The sequence below is a fragment of the Petromyzon marinus genome, chromosome 64, assembly GCF_048934315.1.
Source record: "Petromyzon marinus isolate PM22_M1 ecotype Great Lakes invasive population chromosome 64, UKy_Petmar_22M1.pri1.0, whole genome shotgun sequence".
In the NCBI taxonomy this organism is placed as follows: domain Eukaryota; kingdom Metazoa; phylum Chordata; class Hyperoartia; order Petromyzontiformes; family Petromyzontidae; genus Petromyzon; species Petromyzon marinus.
Window position 1 is genome coordinate 15,127,250 of NC_133730.1, and position 11,766 is coordinate 15,139,015.

The 11,766-nt window shown below is 47.3% G+C and overlaps 1 protein-coding gene and 1 long non-coding RNA gene across 2 annotated transcripts; one reads left to right on the forward strand and one right to left on the reverse strand.

The window, feature by feature from the left end:
* Positions 1 to 455: 455 nt before the first annotated feature.
* On the forward strand, positions 456 to 3,837 carry LOC142906390 (anoctamin-6-like). The gene is made up of 3 exons (XM_076054047.1): positions 456 to 886; positions 2,104 to 2,209; positions 3,457 to 3,837. Exons 1-3 carry the CDS (start codon positions 666 to 668, stop codon positions 3,835 to 3,837), a joined length of 708 nt encoding a protein of 235 aa, XP_075910162.1. The 5' UTR covers positions 456 to 665.
* A 4,053-nt stretch (positions 3,838 to 7,890) lies between these two features.
* On the reverse strand, positions 7,891 to 9,878 carry LOC142906361 (uncharacterized). Its single transcript, XR_012930207.1, has 2 exons — positions 9,630 to 9,878; positions 7,891 to 9,021 (listed from the first exon to the last, which is right to left on the reverse strand). It is a non-coding gene; the product is annotated as an uncharacterized LOC142906361 (long non-coding RNA).
* Positions 9,879 to 11,766: the final 1,888 nt, after the last annotated feature.

Sequence of the window (11,766 nt, forward strand, 5' to 3'; positions counted from 1 at the left end):
CGCTTTCTCGCTCAATATCCCATCTTATGAGTGACATAACATGTCATGTTAGCCGTGTGGGTTCTTTTTACCATACTTCACCATTCTGGTCCTGGCAGGTTTGAGAAGAGGTGTAGTGGGGAACCAGGAGCGGTTCGGGTATCACTCGTCACTGATGTTAGTCGTAGCTGGAAGTCAATTGCATGTGTGCTGAATTCAAAGTGCAGTGCACGAATCACTGCACCACCGCTCCTATCCACTCTCTCCCAAAATCGCAAAAGGTAAAGCCTTGCAATTGCTTGCTCATGTCACTGCTGGCAGAAGGGCCTCAACTAAAGGTAGCTCTAGAGAACCCCTCTACACGGTATTTGGCCTACTCTTCCATGATGACCAGACATGTTGTAAGATGTGGAATTACCTGCGCTAAAACAGTGATGAACCCATTTATATTGCTAATTGGACAGAGGTGGGGGAGATTTAAGAAAATGATCCATTGCTTCAACTGTTGTGTCAGGAGACTGAACTGACGACTGCCAGATTGCAAGTCCTTATATGGTAACCATTTCACTCTGGCAGCAACCCCCCAAATTGTATTTGTGAAAATTAATGTAATTGCCAAGGTAAGATGTTCAGAAGCCTTGATCAAATCATTGCATGCTAAGTGACCGCTATCGCTGTGCCTCCGTATGCTAATTCCACAGTCATGCATCTTGGCGTTCACAACGGACATCATCCCACGCCTGGTGTATTATTATGGATACTCAGCAGAGTATGGCACAGGTTCGCCTACAATGCATGGGTACACGGAGGACAGCCTTTCAATTTTCAAGATCAGCGACTTCAAGGAGCAAAATCATCCCAACATCCTGCCAGCCTGGTTTGATCCGGCATTCCACACAACCTGCAGGTTTGTGCCATTCAGTGTCATGCCCAGCTATCGGGGGTGCCGTCCCTGCGAATGTGATGCACTGATCTCTGGGTGTGTTGTCCAGGTAGATGCGACATCCTTCTGGGTGTGGCGTCCTCCTGGCTCCGCCCCTTCCTGATTAGTCTCGTTCTCTTCCTCTTTTCACTCCGTGACTTTCCTTTTAAGACCCACACTTCCCCTAGGCCCCACCTCTGTTTAGGCCCTGCCCCTTACCCTGGACACAGGGTTTGGCTTAGTTGGGTAGTAAGGGGTTGTGGTAGGGTTGGGGGAGGAGTGTGCGTGGTGGGCGGGGACAGTAAAGGGGGTGGGGGGGGGGGAATTGGAGGGGGGGAGCAGTGGGTACGGGTGGGATGGCTTCACAACCAAAGTCCCACTTAGAGAAATATAATAATAGATTGATATAAATTATAGCTCATTGTTACCCTGCTAAAGAGTAATGTTATTTATTTATCTATCTATCGATCCACGACTGCTTAATTGAGTCTCAAGATCCCTTTTCAGGAAGACCGTGCATTGGGATTCCAGTTTAAGGTGGTTTTATGCATGTGGGATGCAATAAGAGGTCCTGGAGAACCCATGGAAATGAAATGAAGCTTAAAGGTCCACACAGACATGAAACCACTTGCTCTACAGCCATCTTCTGGTCTCCTCACAGCACAGTTAGTTAGGAAATTGATGCGATCTACCAACCCTTTTCTGTAACGTTTTTGAATTGCTGGCATACACAACTATAATCAATATAACCATATTGATCGATATTTAATATAACCTTACTTGACTATGACCAAATCACCACGAATACAGCTAATCTTAGATTCCGGAAGTCAAGCAGGCTTGAGCCTTGTTCGTGCTTAGATTGATGAACACCATGCACAATGCAGGTGCAGTAGGCGACTTTGGAGCTAGGTTGTCAGCAGTGGGTAGTTCAGAAAAATTAATAGTTGTGCTATATTGTTCTCCCATTATCTGTACTCCCTACCTTCACCAACCTGGTACGGACCAGCGTGAACCATGGTCAATAGAGCCCCCACAAGCTGCACGTTGTGGGAAGGCCCTCTTTCAGAAGCGGATTTTTTAAAGGGCTGTGAACGCATATACCGTTTGTACACAACCACTTGTTCAATTTAGCGCCAACTCTACTTTCGAGGCACTTTGCTCAATATAGTCCATACGTGCTTGTGGTTGTATGTGTGTAGGTATCCAGGTTATCGCTACCCGCCGGATCATCCCCAAGCCTACTCCGTCACCAAGCAGTACTGGCAAGTACTGACGGCAAAGCTGGCCTTCGTCATTGCCATGCAGGTACACATCAACATGCACACACACACATTCATAAACCCATTGAAAGATAAAGGTACAGCCCTCCAATTACTTGCTCATGTCACTGATGGCAAAAGGGCTCCTGCTATAGGGAGCTCAAGAGAGACCCTTAAGATGTATTTGAACTGCTCTTCCACACTGGTCAGACGTCTTGGGAAGAGCTGGGAGTTCCCGCACTGAACAGCACCAAACTTAGCCGACCAATTGACTGGATGTATTCCATTTACACTGCTAGGTGGATAGAGGCAGTGGAATGTAAAAAAAAACTTTCACCATTGTTTACACTGCCACGATCAAAGATCAATTCACACCCGCGACCTCTGGATTGCAAGTCTAGTGTGCAAAGCCTTACACTACTGCACCATCGTATAGACTCATCTGTGAGCAGTTGTTAAGGTCAGCAGAGCAAACCGTGATCATTGTCAATGGGTCATTACAGATAATGCCAGTAATGCTATTACACCTCACAATTGCACAGTATTTCTGAGATCACAAATAATAGTGGTAATACAATACGCACTGTCATCATGCAGCAGACGATCCATGTTGTTTATGACATTTGTCACACGTAAGCATGTGTGCGTGTGGGAAGGGGAGCGGCTGCGTAGTTGTTCGTGAACTGCGCTACCAATCCTGTGTGACCGGAGTACTATTTCTGGCCACAGCCAACAACAGTGGAAAATATTAGAACCAGTGTTGAGCTTCCCTTAAGTTGATTCTGTCTTAAAATGAGTACTTGATGAAGTGTGTGAAAATCATCACTGGCGAGATAAAGGTGCACACCACCCCCGCAGGCACTGTGCCACCCTTCATAGATGCACTTGTCTCAGTCTGTGAAAGGCTACACAGGGAATCTTTGTAGTGGTGACATGGCCGAGTGTAAGTGTTTGCTGATTGTTGCGGTAATTTGCGGCTGCCCAGGTGAATACTGTGGGTGCATTAACTGCACATCATAAATGTTGCCTGCTGCATAGTGAACGTAAAAAACCCATTAAGTAATTCAAAAAGTGCCTCGGTATAATTTGCCAAATGTTCAAAAATTACTCAAATGACTTAATTTAATTGGGAAAAACGACGTAACAATATAATATCCCTAGGCTTCAGGTCCCCGGAATAGTTGACCTGAGATGTAAAGCACTTTAAGATGCTGCCATATTATATTTAGTAAGCACCCTTTACATGCAAATCCTGAAACTGAAAATCCTTTACCTGTGTGTGGACGTGTGCAGCACGTGGTGTTACTCACGAAGGCCTGCATTGCATACATCATCCCGGACACGCCATCCCATGTGCGCGCCTGCATGCGCCGCGAGCGCTTCGTCGTACAGACGATTCTGCAGCAGGCAGAGCTGGGCCGTCTCCGTAACACCCTCCTCACCGATGCCCCCAGCTCACCGCCATCACCTCAATTCCACGTTGAGGATGAGCAGGCAGAGATGGGCCTGCTTCGCTGCTCGCTGCATAAGGAGTCTCCTGGCGTATTGCACCCACCCCAGCGGTGCCACATGGAGAATGAGCAGGCAGAGAAGACTGGTGACGACTCACTGCTGAAGGGATCCGAGGAGGAATCAAGCAACGAGGATTCGTCAACTGTCTTCTACAGCGTATAAATCTACACTGACTTTTAAAGGAGGCTGCTATCCTAACTCTGTTTGCACGTGGACAAGGGCATTGCAGTCGAAAACTATCTGTATATATATTAATAAATACGTTTATGATTTAACATGTCTCAATCATCTCATGTCTTTTCATACGAATCACGATGTGAATGAGGAAAACTAGAAATTATTGTTATTTTGTATATATTTTAAATTTTGGTTTAACATGTAGGCTTTCGCGCCCAATATCATCCATAGAGGTGTTTTTTGGATTAGATCGCATACATATATAAACGTGTCGTTAAAACCCGCCACCACTCGACACAGCCAACTAGTAGGGTTGTCACGGAAACAGAACAAGCCAATTCGTCACTGGTACTTTGGAGAGCCAAGCCACAACATTTACAATCGGAGTACGACGTTTTGCCAGTAATTACAACTAGCTTCATCAGGCGACAGCCAGATTTGTGGCACTCTCGCGCAAAGTGGGGGGGGGGGGGGGGAGATTACCGAGTCAACGTACATTATGCATGTGCATTATGAGAGCCCTTTGATCTTGTCCTTCCTGTCTATTGTGTATTAAAATAGCCGTACCAATGGTAATCCCTATTGAAGTATGCTGCCCTTTATAGGCATGCATTTAAATAATGTATTATTTGTTGGCACCCATGTTCAGCAGTAGCAGAACACACGCGCCAACAAGGACACTCAGTTGATTTTAATGTTGAAATTCTGTGCAAAACTAGCTACTACTGCCCAAGAATAATTCGAGAATCTATCGAAATTGGAAGAAAAATTTACAGTTCGGATAGCTACCGCCTTTCTGCTGTGTGGAAGCGACTCATCAAATAGTACATTAGATGAAACTCCGAGTACCCACTCAGGAGGTATAGTGGTAAAGCAGTGGAGGAAAAAAAAGCAATTTTTTTAATTTGCCCTTGTTGAATGATAGAGCCGATACACACAGCAAGCGAGATTAAGAAAGCGCATCGGAAGAAATAACGGAGGAGAGAGAGAAGACAATTGCTTGCTGGAGAAGGAAAGGCATTCCTACCGAGGGAGACAAGTTGACAAAGATTTTGATAATGGGAACCGGTGGCGTGGCTCGATCTTCCCTATGTACGCAACATGCTACCGAAAGAAAACAGAAAATCCTATTCAAAGGCTAAAATAAGCTCCATTTTTTGTATAAGAGCCCGATAAACAATAACCCCATCCATAGACTGAGGAAGAGAGGGAAGAGCCTGAACAAAGGGGAGGAGATTACGACGGAGATGGGTTGGAGGTGGAGAGAAGGGGAGAGGGGAGGCCGTAAAGGCAGCTGCACATTCAAGGAAAGCGGTGTAGAAAGAGTTGAACGGGGACATGGAGACAGTAGAGACAAGGGTGGAGAAAGAGGAAGGGAGGATCTTTCAGTGCTCGCTACAGGAAACCCACAAAACTGAATTTCCTAAACTCGTGTCGCCTCCGTGACAGCAGCACCACCAACGCCACAGACTCACGCTCCCCAAATCGATAATACCATCTCCATTGCCGACCAGCCACGAGATGGCTGCTCTCAACACCTCGGTCGTGGTGTAAGCAGCAAAAGACTTCCGGCTGGTGAGCAACCGGCCATTGCGAGGGTTGGAAAGAAACTGAAGCACGGGGCGACTCCCACAACCTTCGGGTATTTCCAAACTGGATGACGTCTTGGGATGAAGCTAGAAGTAAGCCAAATCTGCACTCAATAAATGGGACAAAGATTCCAGAGAAGCCTCCAGAAATGTCACAGGAGGCTCGGGTGTGAGAAACCAGACTCCATGTGGGGTCCTCCAGACCTTTGCCCTCCAGTTCATCAACATTTGTAAAAGCAGGACGTCTCAAAGGTACGTAGCATGGGTGAGGTAAGAGGTTGAGAACCACGTTCCGAGATTAGGCGCTTTGACAGGTTGGGGTCCGAGTTAACGTTTAATGGAGCTCACCCTACGACATTATGGATAGAAGGGTAGTGTGCCGGCACAATCCGGACACCCTGCTACACCGAAACACTCTGCTGCACCAAACTCCCTGGTACAGCTAAACACTGGCACGATTGCGCTCAAATACACACAAACTCTCGCTCGGCCAGTTGGTACACAGGTTGTCAGTTGTGGGGGACGCGGGCCCCCGGCTCCCCCCCCCGGGGGAGGGCTGATCTCAGGAGGGCTGCGGGCTCCGGACTCCTCGCTCGAGTGAGAGCAGCCGCTACTCGACTCCTCGCTCGCGGTGAGAGGGCTGCCGCTCTCCGGCTCCTCTCCTCGCGCCGCAGCCCCTCGGGTCCGCGGGTCCTGTTTGTGGGGCATAGCTCGGGGCTGGCACGTGGCTGCCTGGAATCAATCCGTCGCTTCTCAGCCACTCAAACGCGATGTCTCCGCTCACACAACCCCGCGCACCACTCACACGAACTGAACGGGGGGTCAGGGGTCAGAGGGCAATGACGTCCTTCGCACACGCGTTGCCGCCGATGCCGGGCAATGGAGATTGTTTAAAGGGCTGCGGGGCGGGGATTTGGAGTCAGTTTTAGAGCGACACACCAATCGCACGCGCGGGACGGGGGGGTCGGGGGTTAGAGGGCAGGGACGTCACTCATACACGCATAGCCGATTGGGGGGCTGTATTGGAGATTATTTAAAGGGCTGTGGGGGCGGATATTCGGGATTGGTGTTAGCCCGCAGTCACGAAAGCTTTAAATCGAAATTTATGTTAAGTGTAATGTGTTGGTGTTAATAAATAGTGTTGCCTCCCAAGAAGTTGTGTGCGCCTATCTCAGCCCATTACATATAAGTGTAGACATGATTATGTAATTCTTGTGTTCATACAAGTGTAGTGACACAGCGCTGACTGCTGTCCAGCAGCGGCAACTGCAGTGGAAAGTTTGCACACACGCCGTTGAGCATATATACGGGTATGCCGGCCGGGGAGAGGAATTGGGGCAAGGGTCATGGAAGACCTCATAGGGAAGCCTCTGGAACCCTCTGGTCGGTTCGAGAAGGGAGGCGTGGATAGGGCAGAGCCAAGCCGCGCCGAGTAGAATATAGAATATAATATAAGCAGCGGAGAGCGAGAGCTCCGGGCTGCCGGTTCTGGGAGTGGACTCGTCTCGTCGTCGCTGTCGTTGCCACCGCATTCGCCCAATCATTGCGTGGCCAGACAGTAGCTGGCCTTCTCGGTCGACGCCGTCGGTGCAACACGGACAGGGTCGTGTCTAGGCCGGGCTCTATGGCAACGTGGTCGAGTGAGGCCGGAGTTGGTGTGAACAAGATAATAAAGAGACGGTGTCTCCTGCAACTACCTCGTCTTCGACAGTGTGTGCGACACACACCACACGTCGGAAGGAGAACACTTCACAAGTATAAATGCTGCCTGTGTCAGTCTAGTCAAATTTGCTCTAATTTATTTTGGTGACCTAAGACAGGAGAAGCAAAATGCACTTCTTCAGGAAGTGATATTTTTTTCATAATGCAGAGGCTGTGCCTGATACACATCTTTCATGTGTTGTTTGGCAACCCTGGTGCCCAGTAAACGCCATATGGCCAGATCTTTGCATTGAATTCCAAGTATTAATTCCTCCATACTTGTGCACAGTTGAGTTTTTATTCCATTCCCTTCATGAACCATGTCTTTGAACTTTACATCATAGTAAGATAGTACATGCCGATGAATAATTAATAGATGCTTGAAAACATCTATCCCCAACCATCTGCCTGTGTTTGGCCTAAAACCCAATCACCCAGAATGCCCAAATTCACCTTACATACTCTAGGAATGTAAGCAGGTTAATGCTTGTATATCCATCACAATCATCACCCCCAAATGTGAAGACATGTCACGAGACTCGCTGACTTTTCTTAAAATACTTGAGAAATACAAATCATAGCTGAATATTTTCAATTCCATGTGTATAAGCCTTTGTCTCAGATTTATTGTAAAATAAATATACATGTACAATATAAACATTCAAATATCAGAAAATATTTAATGTATGTTGAATTTCTTTCACACTGTACATAACCAACCATGCTAAACAAGACATGATAAAAACAATCCAAGTCATGGGTTGCATACAATATGCAACTTTGGTTTATTGATTACAAGTTACATAAAAGGTTCTGAAATTTTACAATACAGGTATAGTGCAATCTAAATAAGCAAATGTACTTTTACAGTGATTTCCCAAATGTTTATAACTACACAAATACTAGCATGTATGTTCCCAATAAAGTAGTCTCCTTCCAAAATGGATAAAACCAAAATAAGTTTAGTTGTGCTCACAATATTTTTCACATATCCGTTCTCTTTCAAGTGACATTTGAGTCTGCATGGATTTGCTGTGCAAAATACTGCTGCAACCATTCACTAACTCCAACCCTGAACGAACTTCATCACATTTTTCCAATACTTTGTTGTGGCACTTCCATTAACAGGGCAATTACTGTGCCCCATGGGCCCCACAAGTTCACAAGTAATTGCGATTCACACCACAGCACCTGAAGTACCATTGATGTTTAACAACCATGAATTAGCAGGACCAAGCGAACGTATCCTTCTGAGTACAAACCTCGACCACCGCCTTAAAATGCAGCCATCCTTGTTCTCCTTGATGGTGTCAACCAGCTCTTTCAGACGCGACAGGTGGTACACGGCCCTGAGAAGAGACACGATTGAGAGAAAATTACTTGGTTGACTTATTATCATGGTGGAAGCCAGAAAAATCTCACCAAGTCTCAGGCGGGTTTGGCAGTGATATTTTGCAAATTTCATCAGCGAGTGGTATGTGAGAGGAAATCGGAGAACCCGGTGAAAACAGAGGGAGTAAAATGCAAAACTCCGGATATAGATTCAAGATTCCATTGCTGTATTACTAACTCCTGGTTACCTAGCAGCCAAAATCTATAATATATGCTATTACCAAATAGTCTCCCATCCAAGTAATAACAAGGCTTACCTGCTTAGCTTATAACATTCATAATCTGACATTATACTTAGAGGCGGTGCAGCCTCTATGCTGTGCGTGAGTGTGAATATAAAGATAAATTCACAATGGCGTGGAGGGGTTTTCCCAGGGACGATCAGCCCCTAGGAAGACGTCCGTGTTGAAGCTGCCCGGGGAGGGGGCCTCCAAGCCGGGGGATTCCAACTCCATGCGCGCCCTGCTCAGCAGCTCCTCCAATGAGGCTGTGCATCAAGAATCACGCATCGCACGTCACAACCACATGGGTGGCCGCTCAGTCGTCTCTGTGAGAAAAGACTGAATATGTACCTGAAAACATATGAAATGTCATCTGCTATATACAGACTATATATATACACACACACACACCTAGGGATCTAAGGTCCTCTGACACGGGCTCCTCGTTGGCTACATTCGTAAGGCCGGAGATGTCCAAATCTTTGAGCCACTCTGGGTACTTTGGTCTGCTTTGCGGGCTCTGAGCGGCACCTGCTCTCTTCGTGCTGGTATCCGTCTCGTGGCTGCTGGTCTGGGAGTCCACATCGCAGTCACGCAGCCAGGCCGGGTACCTGAGCTCAGGAATGCTCGTGATCCCCGACACATCCAGCTCATCCTTTTGGCTTGTCAACCACCTGGGATAGGTACTTGTCGCACAGCCGCCGTTCGGCAAGTGCTCACGCCTAGTTGCTTCACTGCTCCGTAAGCACAACAAAACATTCTTCTGGTTAGAAAAGAAATAATTTTTGGGCTTTGCCGACTCATTTAATGGCATCAGGGCCTTTTTGCTTCTCGCTGTTGAGCTCAACCGTTCAGTTGGCTTATTGCCCCTCACCAATGATGCGCCGAGGCTGTGCGCGGTGACCCCGAGAGATGACCGCTTGCCTCTGTGCGACACTGCGAGGTCTCGGTGGGTGCCAGGCGAGCGGAACAAGGACTTGGAGGAACCGTCAACTGGCGCCTCTAGGAACTGGTCCGTGGTTAGACTGACCGTCGGGCTATAAGCCATGACCGCTGCAGCGCAGCAGTGAGGCTGCACGTGCCCGAGATGAGGTCCTCCACAGGCAGCATGCCACCTGCAATGTAAGACCCAGACATTTTACTGGTACACAATGAATTTGCTCTCCCCTAGATTCCTTGACCCCTGAACGGCAATCCTGCAATGTTGCCTTACTTTGCACCATCAGTAACTAATGATGTTATCCGTTTGTGGAGTTTGTGAGAATATGGGATAAATCAGTGCATGAGCTGTTATTGTTTAAACTTCAGATGTGTCCAGTCTAGGATCTGCAAATTTTGACACAAAGGTTGGAGGATCACTTAGATTTCACAAACTTTACAAACTCGATAATCAGTGAAGTTGCTGGAAGATGACAGGAGAAAGAAATGCATGCTCCGACCTATCTGTTCAGACCTATGCTATCCTCTCATATGCGTGTGCTTACTGTGGATAGTTTTCTCTGACATAAAATGAACTCATTAATGGAATTTGCCAAGCATCCCAGTGTGGGACTCTCACGAAAATGTATCTTTAGACCTTATTAAGGGTTTTTTTCTAGGGGAATTACATTACATTCATGATAGCATAGCATAATTGACAAGCACCCAGTACAAGCAAATAAATGGGGTTCTCCTCTCCAATTATCCCCCCTCCAGTCAACTAGCTTCGATACCTTATGAGACCTCCTTTGCCAGTAACAAGATATAGTAATAGGTTTTTACCCTTTTATCTGGCACAAAAACTGACACCTTTATACAAGGGATCATGTTTGCGATAACCACAACGCAAGTAGTCAAAATGCAAACAAGAAGACGCTAAGAATAAGAAGACGCCTTTTTGCGTCTTCTGGTCCAACACCAGTGGAGACTGGGATCTCAGAAAAGCCATCTCGGGTATGGACCAATCAAATTCAAGGACAGTGCATATTATCAGAGTTGTCTTTTTTGTTTGCATTTTGACTACTTGTGTTGTGGTTACTGCAAACATGATCCCTTGTATAAAGGTGTCAGTTTTTGTGCCAGATAAAAGGGTAAAAACCTATTACTATAGCTTCAATACCATTGCACCGCGTGCACACTCGATAGCCACTCGAGTGCAAGCACCACGGAGCGATTCCTCGCGTGGCGAGAGGCGCAACCCACCTTCATCCACACTGTGCATCCTCCTCTCCTCCGCGCGTCTCCGCTCCGCCATGCTGCGCGGCGCTGTGCTCTGCACGTATCCTGGGTGGCGGTGACGCACAGATTCCGCTCTGCTCAAAGTCCTCGATGTAGGCGTCCAGCGCACCGCTCGCCTACGAGCAGCACTGCTCTCCGCACACCACAGGGCTGCGCTAGCCCCCGCTTCCGGTCCGGAGCAGCGTGCTGCCCAGGCTGCCGCGAGGGCTTGTGTCCGTCACCGTGCTGTCGCCCGAAGGGCTGTTTGTCTCACCACCGTTGCAGTACATTGTGTACGATTTGGGATGCCTGGACCGGATGGGGCCAGGGAGAGGAATGGCTGTGGCTACAAGGTCACCACTGGTCCTGGTATGGGGGGCACCATGAGGAGCTGCTGTGTGCGGAAAGTGGGTCCGCTGTCGCAACGCGATCGCATGGGCCAGTGTCGACCACTTCGCGTTAGGTCTCTTAAGCTACTGTGGCTGTTGTCCTTTTTTCAACAAAAAATCCAGCCTTTCCCATGGTTTCCTTCATCACACCTGCAAGCTCTATGTACAATTGAAGTGTCATAAATGCACTACCTGCCTACTACTACATTATGAATGATATACATTTAAGAATTAGCTGGAGACAACTCCATGTTTAAAACACACTGTATTCAAAAGAGAAGGCTTAACATTTAACATTGGTTAACGTTTGGCATGCACACCTGCATATAAAAAAATTACCGTACTACTAATACAATGAATGCTAAATATTAAGTGGTATTACAGTAGTATGACTACTTATATTTATATATTATCGCACCTCCGAAG